The sequence below is a fragment of the Anopheles moucheti genome, chromosome 2, assembly GCF_943734755.1.
Source record: "Anopheles moucheti chromosome 2, idAnoMoucSN_F20_07, whole genome shotgun sequence".
Taxonomy (NCBI): Eukaryota; Metazoa; Arthropoda; class Insecta; order Diptera; family Culicidae; genus Anopheles; species Anopheles moucheti.
Window position 1 is genome coordinate 78,942,032 of NC_069140.1, and position 19,955 is coordinate 78,961,986.

A 19,955-nucleotide genomic window follows, 5' to 3' on the forward strand; every position below is an offset into this window, starting at 1 on the left:
ATTGTATTCACGTGCCTTGCCTTGTCAATGACCTTTACCTCCCCTGTTTCCTTACTAAAATCATGTAGCAAAGCTGTGATCAGCCCGTAGAAATTTCCTTGATTGCAGTGTCAATGCATCAATATTTAAATGATTATGAAGTGATAAAGCGATAAAGCGACTAATCCGTAATTATTTAACGAAACTAAAGTAATAAACTAAAGCACTGCCCAAAATATAAGCGATTCGAAGAAAATGGAACCAAAAACGAATAATGACGTTGATAGATTCCTGCGTTTTTTATTAAAATTTCTCTAAATGTTTGCAGGTTTTCCCTATATGATTTCGCAAATTTCACTTCATCGACTAAATATTTCCCCCAATGAATGGAAAAATTTCTCCAAATGGTTGAACTGTTCTTTTATATAACTTTAAACCCTTTATGCAGTTGCTATGCAGGAAATATGGACATATTATTTTAACATTGTTAAAAATGTCTAATTTTTATTACGAAATGCAATACTCATCGAAAAATACTAAAGTTTAATGTTTTGTTGTTTAATCATAATTAACTGTTTGGTGTCAAAAATGTGTCAAAGAATATTTTATTGCAAGTGTACAAGATCATCGGGGACGCCCAGTGGTGTATGGGTTGCTTCACCGATCGTCACACGACAGGACCGGTCAAAAATCCCAGCTGTACCAATCCTCCGTACGCAGAACTGACTCTTCAGCTAGGTAAAGGTATTCAGTAAATAAAGTCAAAGAAATCCTAAAATGGCATGCCTTTGGCCTCTTGAGGTTGTTATGCCGATAAAGAAAAAAAAGCACCAGATCGTCACCCATATTAGTGTGACGCGGCCTCAGAAGTGTCACCCGTTATTTGGGTGACGTCGTACGAAAACAGTAATTTTAAATAGTTTAATGTACTGTTTTAAATTTTATATTATTCTTAATTGTTATTTTTATTCTATGATAAAATTTCCCACCCACATGTGATGAAAAGAATGGAAGAGTAAATACTCTTATGCAGTTAGGTCGACAGGTCGTTGCTGTCAATAACTGTTTAATGTAACCGTTCGAAACAAAAAGGTTCCATCCGAACGAATAAAAAAGCAATTTTAATCATAAAAATCAAACATTACATGCTTACCTGAGTTGTACTCTACGTTGGCCCGATACCAAACGATCTGGGCGGCCGGTCTCGCCTGTGGTACGACGCATGTGAGCGACAGCTCCTGGCCCTCCCGAACTTCGGCCTTTGCATGCTGACTGTAGCCCTGGATTTGAACCGATGCCGGCGCAGCTAAACCATTCGTGGAAGCAAAAGGAAAAAGGGAAAGAGAGAGTAAGAAAAATCTGAATTAAAACACTGCCAAATTTTCCCACCGCCATCCACCGTCCTCGATGCGTCCGTCCCAAATTCCCAGCACTAAGTGCACCGTGCGCAGCGCGACGCCAAAGTTTACCCCGTACGAGCTTCAAAAAGTCAAACGACATGTTTCGAACGTGATTGTGCGATGGCAAAGTTCTAACCGGAAAAGCGCTCGGTGGAGTAGTTTTGTTTCCCTGCCATCACATGGATAGCAGGTGAAAATTCCCACCAGCCATAACTTTCCCACAACAGTCCGCAGTCGAAACGCAGTCGTACTTTAATTGAATGAAATATTGGTCTTCGTCCGGCGTCGGTGGCGTGTGAGTTTTAGCAAGAACGAGCATAGCAACGAAGAAAAAAAAGAACTGCCCCAAGTGCCCCAATTGGCCCCGGCCACTTCAGTAACACCGTTGGAGCGCATCTCCGCCAAACGAACGAAGATGCTATAAAAATCTAATTTTATAGTGATTTGTTTTACTGCCGTGCTGGGCGTATTGCTGGTGCTGTTTTGTGCCGGTTTTACACCACCTTCAACGCGGAAACCCTTCGGGAACTTGCGTCCGTGACTTTGCCGGTTGATTGTTAATTCCAGCTGCCAATGGACGGAAAGTTTGCCGAAGCAAAACTGCCCGACAAAACACGGCCAGCAATGCGGATGCGAACGGTGCATATCTTAAGATGGCAGCGAACACAGCCGCTGCAAAACCTTCTCGTTCATTATAACTTTGTTTGTTTCCCCGTTCAAAATGGCACCCATCGTCTGCATTTATTAGTGCAAAACTGTGTGGTTGAGTTCCGCTCCCCATCGAGCGTAAAAACTGGCTGAACGTTGGCGTGCAGAAGTACGCGTTTTTGGCAGTGCAGGAATGTTCTTGTTTTTAATTTCCAATTAACCGTTTCCCGGCCAAATGTTCCGCTGCCGAATACATTCGCGTTATGCGTGGAAATGATCGAAAATTAGATTGGAGTTTCCGTTAAATTGGGTTGGCATTGGGTAATTAGAATTAGTTGTAGCCATTATTGGACACACTGTCAAAACGGTGTCGAACGGTGTCTTAGTACAAACGTTTTGCAACGGACGTTTGATTCAAAGTACAAAAGATGTTTCTATGCAATGTTAGGAAAATGTTAAGGAAGTATTGAAATTATTTGAAGTGTTCAGAGTGTTTATTGAATTTTACTTCTCAATCAAGTAACACTCAGTTTAACATTTAGTAATTACAATTTTACTCTGAAACAATTAATGGAAAATCGAACACACAAAATCAATTAATTAATTAATCAAACGACAAGTCGTCGAGAAAATTATTACTGTGAGTTGTTATACAGAAGCTGTTAAAGCTACTATTTGACATTCGGTTAGAGACTTTTTGACAAGTGTCATGTACAGAATGTATAAGAGATCAAATAAACTAACTTGTTTCTGGCAAGCTCATCTGATTAGCGACTTATTGAGTGATTGTCGTTAGAAATGACACCTAATCGATTTTGGAAATTAAATATTTTCGTGTTTACTCTTTGTCAAGATTTTTACGACTGTGTTAGCGCTAAACGCTCGTACCTACGCCTGTAAACGCAGGTTGGATAGCAAAACGTCAGTACCCACATCCGGCGGTAGGATCATGCGTGCGTTACGTCATGAGATCGCTCTCTTTTCCATCTTACCACCGAAGGGGACAGAACGAATTTTAGTGCTCGCATCACCACGCTCCCACTCAAAGCACTTTTTTTAAAATAAACGTAACGGTGCTAATAGATGACGAGAAATTTCGCACAATGAGAAAAATGAGAAATCGTGAGCTGTCAAAATTGTAGTTTCTCACAAATTTCGCGGATTTTTAGCCTTCTCACCGTCTAATTGCTGAGAAGTAGTTTAGCATACACACCCGAGCTGTCAAAACAAATATCTGCATCGAGTTGCATTTGTTTACGTTTGGAAGTGGAAGTGAACAGAACTGAACACTTTGTGAACAAATAAATGCATTAAGACTTACCCATTTCTCTTTATCAAACTTTTCAAAACACTTTTTTTGAATACAGTTTTGAGCACTTTACCGCATGCACCGCGTGTTGACGAATGATTGTTTACATAACCGCGTTTCTCAAAAGCGAGAAACTCCTTGTTTGTCAAATTTCGACAAACGCTCATTTCTCAGATTTGCGAAATTTCCCGTACTAAAAAGCTGGATTGTACTAAAATAACATTTCTCGTTTTTCTCATTATGCGAAATTTCGCGTCATCTATTAGCACCGTAACAGACTGTTTTTATTAAAAAACCCCTTAATTATATGCTTTTTTAAATGCTTCTTGAGTTTTGTACAATTGAATATAATTTACAATTGAGTACAATTCGAATCGTACAGTTATGTACAATATCATGCTAAATAAGTTTGAGTACAGATTTTCATCGTCAATTAGCCGATCAACTTATTGTAATAAAAATATAAAAAGTAAGTCAACGCTAAAATAATACCTGCTGTTACAACAATCAAAAGACACAAGTATACTCAGTAACTAGAAAACAAAATAGGATCTAAAGAAGAAAACTTTGACGCAGAAAGAGGCCAATTTTTAGCAGGAAAATGTTAGCTAGAAGAATTGTACATTGAAGCTGTACATGGAGTCCACGAGATATTCTGTATTCTGATATGTCGAACCTGTATGTTTTGGTACCGTTTATACTTGAATGTTATGAAGTTAGCTATCTGCTTTCTTCATTCAGATTATTTGAATAAGAAGTCGTTTTTACTCGTTTGTTTTCCGTTTATGCTTTAATGTAATGCTATAAACTAATTGAGCAGTTAAATTTAATATAAGATTGTACAGGCTATACTGTATCGATCCAGGACTACCTGAACTCTTCGTACTTATGAGGATCCTCGGACTTTCATTTATTTCGGATGCATTATTGCTTGGAATTATAGTGAGAAGCAATGTAATTTATAAATTTTGATATTTTAGGACTTAATATTTTACTGGGTAATATAATATTAATATGAATTTATATTAACTGTCAAAAGGCTTTTTTGTAGCATTTTGAGCAAATAATTGAAACTTTGTAATGTAAGTCGTATTGTTGAGTCATGTGTGTTAAATAAATTAAATAGCAACCTAATCGTTACATACAAAAATCATTTTAAGCTCATAAATTTCCCTACACGGGGTAAAGATTTGTACATCAAACATTTAAATCAATATGCACTCTGCATTTAGTATCGTTTTAACGAAACTTTCTTTTACCACTTTACCAGCACCAACTCCAACTGCAACACTCCACCGACAGTTGTTTCGGCAGGATTTGCATATCTTTCAACTTCCACTGTAAAACTTCCACAACTACAGTCGGCCAATCAAAGTGAACCTTTCAATTCCTCTCCCCTCCCCGCAATCCCTTCCGTATTCCCCATTGCAGCAAAGAAAACGGTAAAGAACCCATCGGCCTCACATCGAACGCCATAATATCGGTTGACGGGAGTGAAATTGAAAAATTACCAGTTCTGCTGCATCACACAGCAGGCCGGGGGGGGGGGGGGGGGGGTGGGGGGGTAGTGTGTTGGCAACGGGCTTGGTAAAAATTTTTGCACCCTATTGAATTTCAATGAGCATGCGGCACCGAAAACTTTCCCATCAAGCACACTCACTCGTACGCTCTCCCTCTCTCGCGAATGGTTTGGGAAAGGAAGCAAAAGTTTTTTCTTTCTCCCTTGGCGAGCGAGAGAGAGAGACGGGATGAGGGGTTTGTGATGCACCGGATCGGAAAATTGTTGCATCGGCACTGCAATTGGGAGCGAAAGAGCAAACGACGATGAAAACTCCAAATGACAGTGCAACCGGGGCGGTACAGGATAATGTGTCGTCTTCGCTTTACCTTTACCGTTTTTCGTTTCTTGTCGGAGTTTTTTTTTTTTTCGTTTGCTCCTTCGAAACGGGAAAAGCTCGCGTGGAAAGTTGCAACGAGACAAACGAGCCCGAAAGGTGTTGTTTTAGAGTGGTTGCTGCTGCTCGTTGCGTTGAGGGCGTTGGTACATGTTTGCATTGCGGAAGTGCGCCCAGAAGGGTCTCGGTCAATTCCACATCTGTCCCAAAAATGGAATAAAAAAAAAATACTTTTGCCAACTCCCGGTGCCGTTTTGTGGGACGGTTCCAGCAAGGGTGGTTTTATGCAAAAACCCAGGCTGACGGAAGGTCGCTTACCGCTTGCTAACCGCTTGCATTTCCCCTTTTTTGGGCTCGGTGACTGCTGCATCCGAGTGCAAAGAGCGCTTTTCCATGCCATTCCCAGTCCAAGCAGTCCACGCCGTAAAGCTTCAAGCGCGAGGGAAATAACGGATGCCTGTGCGCTCTTCTCCCTTTTCTGTGGAAAAACCCATCCTACTACCCCTTCTAGTTTCGCGAAAGTGCTGGGCCTTTTGCGATGGTTGTAAAAATACCTCGAAGGAACTGGAGCAAAGTCTGGGGCGCCACCCATAATGTGTGGTCTCTAAAAAATGGTGGAGTTTTGGAGGGGTGAGGGAGGGAAGGAGGATAAAAATATAAAACACACTCCACCCGGGCGATGTGTGGTGGAAAATGGGTGGAAAATAAATCTCATATGGGTTCCATCGTTTTTTTCCCGTTTTCCCGCCACCCGTGGCTGGGTTTGCTGGGTGGAGTGGTGAAAGATTTGCTTTTGTACCGTCCTTTTGTAACGTCCTCCGGTTGGAAAATTTCCATCGATATGGTTTTGGGCACAAAAGGGTGGAGGGGGGGGGGGGGGGGGGGTAGGGAGAGAAGGAGTAGAAATTTTGTGCAACCCCCAAAAGTGCCAGATGTGAAACGTGCGCCAATATTTTGGAGTTCCGTGAGCGGTGATAGTGAGGAATGACGATATGGGTACAGGGAGTGTACGACCAAGCTTACGTATGTGTCCGTATATATGTGTGCGTGTGTGTGCGAGGGCTACAAAAGCATGCCGGAAACGAACTTCAGGCCGTGCTTCATCTTCTTCGACCCCCCCTCCGCCCAAAAAGGGATGGATGGGATTCGCTGGAGGAATGAACTTTCCAAAAGTCGTTTTCATGGATAAAAATTTTATGATGAATTCTCAGCAGTAGTAGCAGCAACCCGAATGGAGAAGAGTGTTTTTAGAGTTTGTGTGTGTGTGTGTGTGCGCGGTGCGAAAATGGGTGTGAGCACCCGAATGGATGTTGGATCAGCGTGGATTAGATTGACTTTTCTTTTTACCCCCGTCGGCGCGCACTTTATCGCGTCGGCCGTGCTTTTTCGCGTTTTCTCGCACTTACCCCCGGGGGGTGGGGGGGTGAGGGGTATTGAATGGGAAAAAGATGGGGGGAAAGGGGTGCACAAGAAAGTTGAATCCTTCGCGAAAGGGTGGCCCGCTACGGAACTTGCGTGGTGGGGTAAGCGGACGAAAACAAGGGCAAGCTTTTACGCGATGTGGCTTATTTTCCGGAAAGCGAATTATACGTGGCGTGGCGCAGTAAAAGTTAGTTAATTTGAGTAAATATTAGCATGTTCGGTGTAAAATGCAATTTTTGCGATAAATAAACCATATCAGTGTGTTGAGGTTGTAAAGTTGGTGATTTAATTGAAGGTGCTTTCTGCGAGGCAGGTGTGCGTGAATTTTGTTTTGTATTTTGTTGATAAAGCAGAGCAAAATGGCGATTTGACAGGAGACTGGGTAGGTAAACGTTATGGTAAAAATATTAAACAGAAACAGCCTTAGAGAAGCACACGAAGCTTTAACGTGTTTTGAAAATGTTAAAGCTAAATTTAAGGTGACAGTGTTACTGCATTGCTTTATTAGGTTGGGAAAAAATGAAATCAAAAACATGAAAAAAAGATTGTTTATGTTGCAACAGGTTTTTGAAGTAAATTATGTGTAGTTGGACCCATTTTTTTTATTCTTTCTATATAAATGAATAAAATGTTGCAGTTCATGTAGAATGTAAGTCGAAAGTTGGGTTAGGTGAAGGTAATTTTAATATTGTTGAATGTTTACATAATTCACATAATTACTGTTGGACAACGTTGGACAAAGCTGGATGTGACGTTTAGGCTTCTTAAAAAAAAATAATATTAAATAGAGCTTCAACTGCATGATTTAACCATCACTAATCCTGAGTAATGTGCAAGAAATCTTTCATATCTCCTATTGTTGTTTGGCTATAATCATGTCTTGCTTACAGCAATTAAGAGTTCCAGTGAGGAAAGGGAAGCCATTTATTAGATTATTTCGAAAATGGTTGCTTATATTAATCTGCCAGTTGAGTTGCTTGATTTTAAATATATCTTGAAATTTTTTTTTATTAATTTTTTTATTAATAATAAATCTATTATTTATTTTTATTTTTTTTTATTTATTTTTTTTTATTTATTATTTTATATATTTATTATTTTTTATTTTTTATATTTAATACGGCCAGGCCGTATTGCTAATATATCTTGATATTATTTGGTAAACAATACAAAATTTGAATATTCTCATATGATATGAATATTATAATATTATTGTTTTTTTTTGTCTGAATATAATAATATATTATTCTAATATATATAATAATATATTATATTGCGAATCCATACGACAAATTCCATACAGAAGGTCCATATGAGATATAAACCAAGGTTTGGCTTATCGTTAAACCATTGAGCTTTCCATTTTCGAATATTTTAGAGAACTAAATCCAGCAAGGCAGGCTATGCAATTAATTTGCCAAGAGAGTTATTTTAGCAATATCTCTTAAAATTAGCCTACTACTGATGTGTTATAGAAATCTTCTCGTTTCAGTTCATTAAGAACACGAAAAAACTTCGCCAGCTTCATGATAGATATTCTCACCGCCTGCTTAGCTTATAGAAATCAGTAATGACGTATTAGAAATCATTACCACATAAAGCATGCAAATTTTCCAACTGACGCAACTGCTCCGAAGGAAAAGTTTCGCTGTGGCACAATGTGTTCGAAGATAAAAATCGATATGGGCTAATGCAGTGACAATCATAATAACATACAGGGGATCGATCTAATTCCGAACCCTTCATCAGCTGGTGGGTTCACGTTCTATGATTGCTTGCAAAATGTCGCCCGAAAAAAGCTCATATGTATGCAAATGGAACAACGGTTCGGTCGAATTGCGACAAAACCCCCCCCCCCCCCCCCAACGACACCGATGGCAGGTCCCACGGGTCAGCTCAAGTGGACAACGAACCGTTCAGCTCGCGATACCCTTCCCTGCGAGAGTTCACTGTCCTTCCCGGCCGTGGAGTGTTGTGGAGCTTGCATCACTGCAAGTGTATGTTCGTTTTCCGATTCCCGTTTTGTTTTGTCCGATTTGATGTGAACAGCATGCGATCCGTGAAGCAAGTCACACCCGTTAGCAAGATTCGAACGCCATTTAGCCGGTGTGTGCGATACATTTTTAATAAAAGGACACTTTGCTTTGCGTGTGCTGCTTATGGCTGCGATGGGACGGGAAACATTTTCCCGATCCGTTCTGGCCACTGGCCGTGGTCCCAATGGGACGCCTAAAACGAAACGTCTGGTCACTAACGCCCAAATGTATGCAAACCACTCACAACAGGCGAGATGGGCGAACACTGGCAAACCGGCTTCTTTATATCGATATAAAAAGTGATTTTGTGTTTGTTTTTTTTTTGTTCTTCTATATACCCCCCCCCCCCCCCCCAAAAACTACTCAAAAAAAGGCCTTTTGGGGGTGGTGGGGGGAAAAAAGTTTTTAATAAGAAGCGATACCGCTGGACCCTACGGTGCGCGAGGATTTCCATATTTTCAATAAACTTTTGCATTTGTCCTGCCCCATGGACATCGGTGGCGGGGCACCATGTGTTCGAGCGTGTGTGTCACCGAGCGTGACCGAAAAATAAGAAAGTGAAAACGGCACAAGGCAACCGGAAAGCAAAAGCAACTCCGTTCCTGCCAGTAAAGCCTGCCCGTTATCCTCGAAGCAAACCCGATCCGATTGACCAGTTTGGGGACCCCCGAAAACAGGGCATAACGTGGACAGAAAGTCGTCCAGCGGAACGAAAGCCCACCGTTGGGCTGACAGTTCTGGTGCGGTGTGGATCTGCTTGACTGCCCCCCCCGGACCGGAAGTTGGCGGGTACTTTGGGGACCAACGTTTGACCTTTTTTTTTCGCCTTCCATTTCTTGACCGGTGGGATGGTTTTCCCTTCAGGGTCGCAGTTTTGCTTTCTTCTTTTTTTGTCACCCATAATGTCTCACTCGTACTCGTGCGGGCGATCAGTGCAAGCGATAGGTTTTTAGCCGATCGTTTTGTTTTGCTTCTTTCGGGTCTTACCTCCCGGTTTAATGGTTTCATTTTACGGCTCATCGCAACCAAACCGGTCCAACCGCACAATATCTACCGATGAGCGAGCGGGTTCCGGATTGAGGCGTTGGGATGATACACTGGCGGAAGCAGTGCAGCTGGTCGAACGGTAAGGTAAGTCTATTAAATTCAATTACGTAATGATTTTATCCATTGCACTCGATGGTTTATACGCTTGTCAAGTTCAGCTACGGTTCTTGCTGCGGGGCCCTTCCTTGGTGCAGTTGCACCGGAAAGGGGAGGTTGGGAATCAGACTACCATCGCGAACTAATTCTTCTGACGTAGCAGAACCATTTTCCAAATCGTCTTGTGCGCCCTCACATAGTGTGGCTCGGTTGGCAGAAGTAAGTGACTATGCTGGTTTGGCTTGATGTTTCTGCTCTCTTTTCTTTGCCATCTCCATTATGACCGCAGCACAGAATGGAAGTAATCGATCCATTGCATCCGTTACGTTTCCCACCCCAAAAAGGGAAACCTTTACCCGGTGGTTGCTTTGTAAGTTTTAGCTTTCTTTCTTTTTTTTGCCCCACACAGCGAACGAAACTTTACGTGAGCAGTACGGTGCATTGTGCATTCAGAATGTACCGCACAATACACTCAATAAAACCCTGTGAAAGATTGCGATGTGCTTTTGCTGTTGGTTTCTATGTAGAAGAAAATAGTTTTCAAGTAAAATAAGATAATATGAAGACAAACCGTTCTTCAGCGAGCGGGTGATCCGTTCTTTCAAAGATGCATTGTATGACTTGTTTTGTACTATTATTATGCGAGCTAGCTAGTTGTAGAAATGTACAGAAGCGACATTACTTAATCTATCTTTAGGGTAATTATGTCATTTTTCGTCAGACTACCTACTCGAAGTATGTGGAAACGTTTGATAAAGTGAGACGTAACACGTAAAAACCAATAATTATTCTTCAAATACAACACTTCATCAAATTTCCAACGATATTCTACGAAATATCGAAGGTTTTATCGTCTAAATGGCCCTAATTGGCCGAAATGTGGTCCTTTACCTTTAGTATTTAAGTTCTGACAAACATAGAAACAACAAGGCCAACGATAGTTAAACTACCAAAATATTATCACTTGCTCTCACCAAAATGAGAATGGTTTCGTTTAACTTTAAAACGGAGTGCTTGTCATCCCATCCCTAACGAAAACCCATTCCCAACGTAAACACATCCCTAGCACTTTCCCATCCCTAGTGAGAATGACGTTTACTGAATTCCGTCAATTGACAGTTGTGTTAGATAAGTCGAAAAGCGAGCATGTTACAATCCATCCCAAAGTTGAAATAAAGAAGTGAAAGTAAAACCCAAAAGAAAAGTGTTACAGTCCACTTTTTTCAACGAAATTTATTCCGTTGCACAATAATCAATGGGCGTATCAACAATAACACTAAACTACCGGGCGCCTCCATTTGAAATATTTCACAATGGGAAAATATTTAATATTTATTTTAATATCCATTTAATATCGATTTTAATATTTATGAAATAAACTCCTATGACATAATCCAGAAAATACTTTAAAATGAAATATATATTTTAATACAGGGTTTTTGGGGATTATATTGAGAAGTTAAGCGAGTTGTTGTTTTTCTTCTTCTTCTTCTTCTTCTTCTGTCGACAGTGTTTACCTCCTATGATGCCAGGTTGGCTCATAATCAGAGTTTTACTGTCGCTTTAGATTAGACCTGTCAGTCTATTTCTCTTTCTTTTTTGTGTTTGGAATTGCCGTTGGTAGTTTAGATTCTTTGCCTTTTTTTTCTATCTACCTATTTTCTTTTCTTCATTTTGTTTGTTCTGTGGGTCTTCTACTCAATTGTTTTTTTACCTTCTTGTTTGACTATGCTTTGACTTTTTTTTTAACTACCATGTGTTTTGCTGTGCAAAAGGCATGTAGTTAGGGTCTCTGCCTATTTATTTTTTTTTTTCCTGCATTTTTATTTCATTTTTTTCTCTTTGATTTATTTATTTATTTTTTTCTTCCTTTGTTTTTTTTTCTGGCAGTTCAGCGATCCTCTTATCATGCCTTTTCCCCGTGTGAAAAAGGTGAAAGAGGTTATGGCCTTCTACTAGTATTTTTTTGTCTAATCTTATATTTCTATATTTTTTTCTGTTATAAAGTTTGTTAGTTTCCTTATTGTATCACCAGTTTTTTCCTTCCACTTTGTTTGTAGTACTTGTTTTGTTATTCTATCTTTGGTATGGTATTTTGGGCATAGATGTTGTTTTGTTCGTGGTATCGACCATGGCATGACGCCTTGAGTGACGTAAGAATGTTGTTGCTTGTAACGTGGTTGCTATGGATTTGACAGTAGCTACGTTGCTGTACGCTGTGCAATTTGCCAGTAGCAGTGTTGCCAGCTACATTATTCGACGATTGTTCAATAGTTCTGTCGAACCTGTCAACGTCATCTTTTGTGGATTTCAATAACTTGCGAACAAGTCAATTATATGCCCGAGCAAAACAATATCTCACTGAACTGGTCAATATAAGCCCCGTAAACACCTAATGCATAAGCAGCTTTAAAATAGAAAATCTTTTAATTCTGGCAGCGTGCTGCATCTAATTCACACTTATTTATGAGGTTTTGTGGTTTTACGAAATCATATTCTTTTTTCATTTAGCATATAAACGTAATACTGAAAGAATAAATTGGTATTATCAAAATTATATTATTGCAAATAAATTTTAAAATAAACATAAAATTATCTACTTAAATTAATTCTTTTAAACCTTCAATTTAGTTAACTTAAAGCAATATAGTTATAGGAGAAAACATAAAGGTTACGCTATTCTTTTCATTTTTCTCTTTCTAAGCGAAATTGGCTAGTACCCTGTCACTTCTTTCTACATACTAGTTACTACCTTCACTATGATAAAGACACCACCAGGTGATACACTGAGAATGGTGAATTCAGAAACGAGAAAATTAGTTTAGCATTTGCCTACCACATGACCTCGGTCTCCACAAAATGAATACATTGTTTTATTATTTAGTTTGTTATCCACCGTAGCAATTTATCCATTCATGCTTTTGGTGTATTCGTATTAAAAAAGTTAAATAAGTAAGGGGCAATTGAGTACAGGAGTCAATTTGGCTTACTACTTCCCTCTCTTATGAAGCACATGCTTCCAGGGGTTTAAAACTTAATGACATTATGCATGGTTTGTTTATTCTTTTAATTTATTAGACAAATAGTATCTTTTGTACCTTGTTTTCAGTAAAATGAGTTTCCTAAAACACATTTCGAAAGAACCGCTCCAAATGTTCAGTTAGCAGCAGTGCCCCTTTGAACCGTGGCCAAGTTGCACATTTCGGGAAAATATTGTTATTTCGTCACTGACGCAAAGCTTTCGCCGGAATTTCGGAACGCATGCCAAGGATATTATTTCTCACGCTGCATGCAGCAGTGCATAACCCTTCGCTTTACGCTGTGTGTGTGTGAGTTTTTTTTGGTGCACAATCTCGTTATTATGCTGCCGGTGAAGACCATTGGGATTGAAAGGATTGTGGATCGGTGCGAAAGCCAACGAAAGCCGCAAAAAAAAAACGATATAGAAGGGATGCTTTCAATTTCCTTTCGACTTCTTACGGTCATCGTCGGATGCCCCGGATGGTGTGTCTGGTTTTTACCGAGATATAACATTCCGTGTGTCACTCCAGCGCCATTGGGCCGTCCCTTGCGTCCTCGATGGCGATGGTCAGTGTGCGATGGCAGATCGAAAAAGTGACCCAACCAAACGAAAAAAGTAACAATGAAATTGGTGGACGGGGATAGAAGCAGAAAAAGCAAAAGCAAAAAAAATCGAGAAAAAATCTCCTCTGCTAGAGAGCATCGGACGGAATCACTGCACTGCGGATGCAGCAAGTGCATATTGATGCAGCAGGCGAAAGGCGTCCATAAACCATACAATCGCACTACTGCCAGACTCGATTTCGATTGAATAAGGGCAGATGACGATGGGGGGGAAAGCAGTCCTGCTGGTTGGTCGGGATGCGAAGGGAAAATGAAAGAGAAAAAAAAACATGCCGCTATGGGAGGAACAGATGGAATCGTGTTGACCGAAAGTACGAACGGAAATGCAGCATGGAAAGCAAACATGTTGAGTTGGGGGCATCAAGTTTCCGGTGGGCACAAAAAAAAACAGACCAATGGAATGAACGAATGATCCATGTTGTTGACCTTCACTTGTGAGGTGTATGATGATGATTTGTTACAATAGTTCTGTGTGTTTTGGACGATCGGGTTGTGATGAAGCTAGTTTATTTTAATTGAATGTATGATTATCCATAGCAAGAAACGATATTTCATACAAAACTTAATCAAACGAAGCGAAGATTACATAAGAATAACAGTGATATTGATATATTATGAAATTGACTCTCATTCGTAGCTATCAATTTGCAAAAATTATGTTTAAATTGAATGTATACAATTTTAGAGATTGATAGATTTACATAATTTTGCTTTTTTAAGTTTTGTTTACATTTTTGCATACGATAAATATAGCCTGAATATGTATAAGACAAATATGGCCTAGGTAGCAATACGGCCTGGCCGTTCCTGAAACAATAAAAAAATGGCCTAGGTTCATTCCTGCATGGATAATGCTCTGTTTTCTCATTTTTCGTTCAGCCGATCGAAACCTGTATTAAGAAAACATTCCAACCTTCTGTTCATAAGCTAACTTGTAATATTTTTGTAAAGAGCTGACAGAGTTTACTCGTGGAAATACGAAAAGGGCATGCAACAGCCAAAAAACATTTGTTCTAGGCCAAAGTTAGTGTTGCAATTAGTGTTGTACAATGAGCATCTGATTATCTCACTCAATCTGCTCATTTGTTTTAGTGAGTGAGCATTTCTCTCTCTGTTAGATGAGGTACTTCTATGAAATTATATTTTTCATTATTAGAATAGTTAACGTTAAAGTGATCGACATACAACGCACGATCCGGTGTGGCTTGAACGAGCAGTCAAGTTTGGCTTGGTGTTAGTGCTCTGAGTAATACTCAAAAAAGAGGACTCACATCTCATCAAAGAGCCCCATACAAAAGAGGCCTTGAGAGCCTTAAGAGAGATCCTCACAAATGAACCTCAGAGCAAATGAGCAGCTCTTGAATGAGCCTCACAAATGAATCTCACTAAAGCTGGGGCGGTTCATGACACCACCTCACACAGTGAGCAAAAGAGGGCCCTCATTCCTCAGCTCATTCTATTGAGGATTTTGCTCAGCTCTGCTCATCGAAATGAGGCAATTAGTAGCGCAACACTAGTTCCAATCATTAGAATTGAATCGGTTATATTTCAAACAAATCTGATGAAGATGAATAGTTCGAAATGTATCGCTAAATTTTATTATGTTTGCAAACTGAAAAGGGGCCAATCGTCGATAGCACTGACGGTGGCGCCCTCTTTGATCAAACGATAGAAATTTCGATTCCGCAATGATTGTGTCATGTGAAATGTCAAATAGTTTGGCAGTTAGTATTTCTTGCTTTCTTGTGTTGTATTGTATTTGATTTAGCATCTCATGGTTTGTTTAAATATGTAGCTTTTTAAAAATGTTTCTTTTATTACTTTAAATTAGTTTGTCTTGAGTTGCAGATTTGTGTTTTAGTACACAAATAGTGCTTATATAAGTAATGTTATGATATACGAATTAAATGTGAAAAAAGAGACAAACAATATGCACACATTTCGTCATGTTATGTGCCAGTGACAAAGGCTTAGCCGTTGACTACAATTTCCAGTGTGTTGAGTTGACTTTTTGAGAGAAATTTCTTGCCACAGCACAATGGCCCAGCATTGCCGACATGCATGATACATGAGCGCAAACGTGCGTGTACGGGTGAGCAAGTGCAATTTTCAAAACATCACTACAAAACCCAACGCTCGTTGTAGAGCGAAACACACCACGGGGCAGGAAATTGTACCGACCGGCTTAAGGGTCGGCTTTACGAAAGGCTTAAAGCTCGTCATGTGAAGTCTTTTCTGTTCGCCGTAGCTTAGGCTTCGGGGGGGACGCAGTACCCAGTTCGGCGAAACGAGATTTATTAGAACATCCATCATTGATTGTGTGCCGGTGTGCACTAACGACGGTCGTACCCGAAATCTAAAGAAAGGCTGAATCCAAACGCCCCGTAGCTGACAGTCGCCCGAATGTGAGTGAAGAATTCGGTGCACAAGATGGACGGCAACGGAATCTGGCACCGTTTTCTCGAAGGCACTCGTACCGGGAGATGAGTACTCTCCAAGGGGAATTGGTAAGCGCTGTGACCCTCTTCGTTGGCAGAAAGGTATCTTCATGCGAAGGGAGAAATTGTTCCTTTGACACTGAACTTCAAACGGGACCGATTTGGAAGCGCCTCTGCTGGCTGGCACGTACACGATATACATCGCAATTCCTTTTTTGGCGAAGTTCAAGTACAGTTATGCAATCGTATCTGTGCCGGCAAGGACGTCTTGGCTGTGACCAACGGCAGAAGAAATCGTTTTCCGAGACCGAAGTTTCGAATTCATTTCTTTGTCCCCTTGGCGGCGGGGGTTTTTTTTTCTCTGGAGCAAACCAACCTGCGCTGGGACACGTTTCCATTCCGAGCATCAGGGCAACCGTTTGTCCGGATGAGGTGGGCTTAGTGGTGTTGGACGCTATGAAAAGGAGATTAAACGTATGCAGTGCTGGCGTTTCCGTACCTTGCGGGATGCGTTCCAAGCACCGTTTGACGACACTGACATACACACGTGCAGCGTCAGTGGCTACTGGGTCGGAGCGAATGTCCCGATGTGCCGTCTAGCTTCCTCCGCACGAGCGGACATCTGTTATCGGTAAGGCGCACACATGCTGACGCACATTTAACAGAAGAAAAGCTGCCGGCAGAAATCCGTAAAATCCGGTTCTCATTCCTCCTTCCGCTTTTCGAGTCACAATCGTGAAGTGCAACAGTGGGTAGGATTCAATTTAGTAAAATCACTTTCCAGGGCGCCCCTGTGCGGATGCGTTGCGCACGGTTGGCTGCACTCGAAGCGAATCTGGCATGCCCTGCGGGTGCTTTGGGGTGGTTGTTTTGTGTGATTAAAGCCGATCAACAAACACTAATGCACCTGGTTGATGGAATCGAGAACGAATGAACGGTTTTTAATCAAAGTTCGAGACGCTGGCAAAGGGAAGATTATGCTGGCAAATGGATGCGGCATTGTATGTATAGGTGTGTGTCAGATTTTGTTCATTTGAAAGGCGTGCCATACAATGTGAACAACTACAATAGGAAATATTTTCCATTTATTCATTTTAAAAGAACAAAATTGAGATATTATAGAAAACTATTTTGATAGAGTAGAGGAGAAAGATTCAATTTCTTCTAATGATATTAAGAAAGCTGGAAAACTTATAATATAGAGTTAGGGGAACTGCTCCCATTTTCGGCGAATGTAAAATTAAATTGTTTAAATTTTTTTATGAATTTCTATCAAATTCTATTTTCATATGTAAAATTGAAGATTATTTTTTCAATAAACACAGTTTTGCAGATGATACATCGACTTTTAGTTATTTTACATCTCATAGTCAAGATATAGCAATACGGCCTGGCCGTCTATGAATAAATAAATAAAACTAAACATAGTCAAGATATTATTCAAGTTTTGGAAAATCAAATCATTACTACAATTATAGTTTTATTGTGATCTTTTTGGTTAATAGTGGAAGACCGAAAAGTATATTTTAATAATGTTTAACTATAAAGAGGATCGACCGAGTACACCCGGGATAAGGTGACCTTTCACTGTTTGGAGAAGAAAATGTCTTTAAACGAATGTGATTTGTACAATAGATTAAGTTACCTTTAGATCTAAGCAATACGGCCTGGCCGTTTTTCACCAATAAAAAATAATGTTGGCAGACGATAGCATATTTAGTAGTAACGTTGGTGTTCACTCGACAGAACCTGTTCAAAATCTCATGCGTATCAATTCCCTGAACTCGGGACTGACAGCAGGACAGAGGGTTGCAGAAGGACATAATTTCCACAAGCTAGAGTAATGAAGACCTTATCCCGGCTATACAAGGCCACATCATATGAAATCCAAAAGAAGTCTTTTGAAAAGGTTGTATTTATTAATCTAAATTGTTCATCTTGTCTCATAAGGGCTTTTAGAGCCAATATTGGGACATTTATGCAGGGTTTTGCAATGTGCGAAGTAAGTAATCGGTAAAATCCGATCCTAAAAGCAATCCTCAAAAGTGCAATGTACAATTTTTAAGTACTCGATACCATTTTAATATGTGTTAGAATTATAAAAGACAACCATAATATATTGTTTTGCATAAAATCTCAAATAAAATAATGAAAAAAACAAATATTTTGTAATTGCAAAATTTATGTATTACTAGATACATCGATTTATAACTTATTAATTTACAAAGATGACTGAACGAAAACAATGTAATAGTTCCCATTTTGTGTCATTGCTATATTGATAAAAAAGTTTACCGCGGATTTCATGAGTTTTCTCATTTCTATTGAATTAATAGTTGGTATCAAGGAAGAGGTTATTTATGTACTATTATAATTGGATTAATACTAACGTTCCTTTTTTGATAAATTAAACATTTATATGAATAAATTCAATTTAAGTTTTTAACGTTTTTTAGCATTAATTCCCGTATTTATTGCAATTAAATATTCGATCATTGCAATGGAGGCGCCTGGTGTTTTGAGTTGGTTCGATGGAGACGACAGCACAAACACCACTCACGTGCCACCGTTCGTGGGCCGTTAACACTTGCAAGCTGTTGAAATAAGTGGGAGAAAAATGGCATACGTACGCCTCGGCGATCTGGGAGAAAGCAATAACGATCGGATACCGATACTGCTGTAATGTCGGTGCACACGGGCGTCGTGAAATGAAACAATCGAACATTACCCACCGCGAGTGTGCGTTCGGGGGGAGGATGAAAATATTTCCACGCTATGCGCGATGATGTATGCGTGCAGAAAGCTTGACTGTATGTGGCCGAGATGAAGTGAAACGTGCTGTATCTTTATTCCAGCGCGAAAGAATGTACCATCATTTGTGCTACGCTTTCCCCATTTCTTGTGACAGTGCGTGGAACGAATCTAATGATAAAGTGTTCTTTTTTATTGCTTTTATGTGTAGTCAAAAAGCAATTCTCATCACAACAATAACAACAACAACGGGCAGAAAATTCGAGATCGATGCGTACCGGGAGCCAAGGCGCGTGGAAGACAACTTTATGTACACAGGACTGTGTTTTGAGCACGGAGAAGTATCGCTTCACGGGGGAGGAACCATGCGCCATGTAACAATCGGAAACGGGGCCCCTTGCGCGCAACATGGTGCGGACTCGTTAGCGTTATCGATGGGAAGAAACGCATTTACGTTTTCGGTTTGGTTTGATATTTGGATGTTTTGCTTGCGGATATTCGTCACTCGCGCTCGCTCACCGTTGGAAACGCTCACCGGCGCCAGGGGATGGAAAACTTTTTCTCCTGCTCAATTTATGTCAGAGTTTTCGTTTTACACTCGCGCACCGTTTGTCTGTTATTGTATCGCCAACTTTTCACCACACCACACCGTTTAATGTGAATTCAATGAAGCTTTGGAACTTTGGCGAAGTACATTGTTTTAACTGATATACAAACGAGACAACCTACCATTAAGATCCGATCAATGGAATGGAATGGGGTCGTTTTTATTTCAGTTTTAATTGATTTGTTTATCGCTCTTGGTGTCTTTGGAAACTTTGCAGCTTTTGCCAGGTAGGATTGCAACATACTTGGCATTCATTTCTATACTTGTTTGTTACACTTCGTCGCTGGTTGTCAATGCCGTTGTAAAGTTTGTTATTTCAACTTTTACTATTGTTTATAAATTTCACTATTAAATGTATAAAATGTAATATACGTTTAAATTATGTTTTTTAAAAAATAGTTTCATCTTTTTTCCAAAAAGTTTAACTACTTTTAACATTATGATCTAAGAACATTTGTAAGTTTTGAGATTAACTTTTCATTAAATGATGTGTTTAAGCAATACGCTTCTCCGTCTTTAAAATTTAAAGTTACATTAAAGTAAAAATAGTCGTAACTTTCCATTAGTTAATGAAGAAATCTTAGTATAAAATTGATTTAATTCTTATTTTTATAAACGAGTAATACATAGAATTCAACAATTTGCAGTTCAAAAACCTCACGTTTGATGCTTTTCAGAGCAG

At 39.8% G+C, this 19,955-nt stretch overlaps 1 protein-coding gene across 1 annotated transcript in view; it reads right to left on the reverse strand.

The window, feature by feature from the left end:
* LOC128299474 (nephrin-like) overlaps positions 1–19,955 on the reverse strand; it is a 292,126-nt gene that overhangs the window by 58,727 nt on the left and 213,444 nt on the right. Inside the window, exon 5 of the mRNA XM_053035456.1 lies at positions 1,133–1,285. Within this exon, the coding sequence (XP_052891416.1) occupies positions 1,133–1,285 (153 nt within the window). The remainder of the gene's footprint in view (positions 1–1,132; positions 1,286–19,955) is intronic.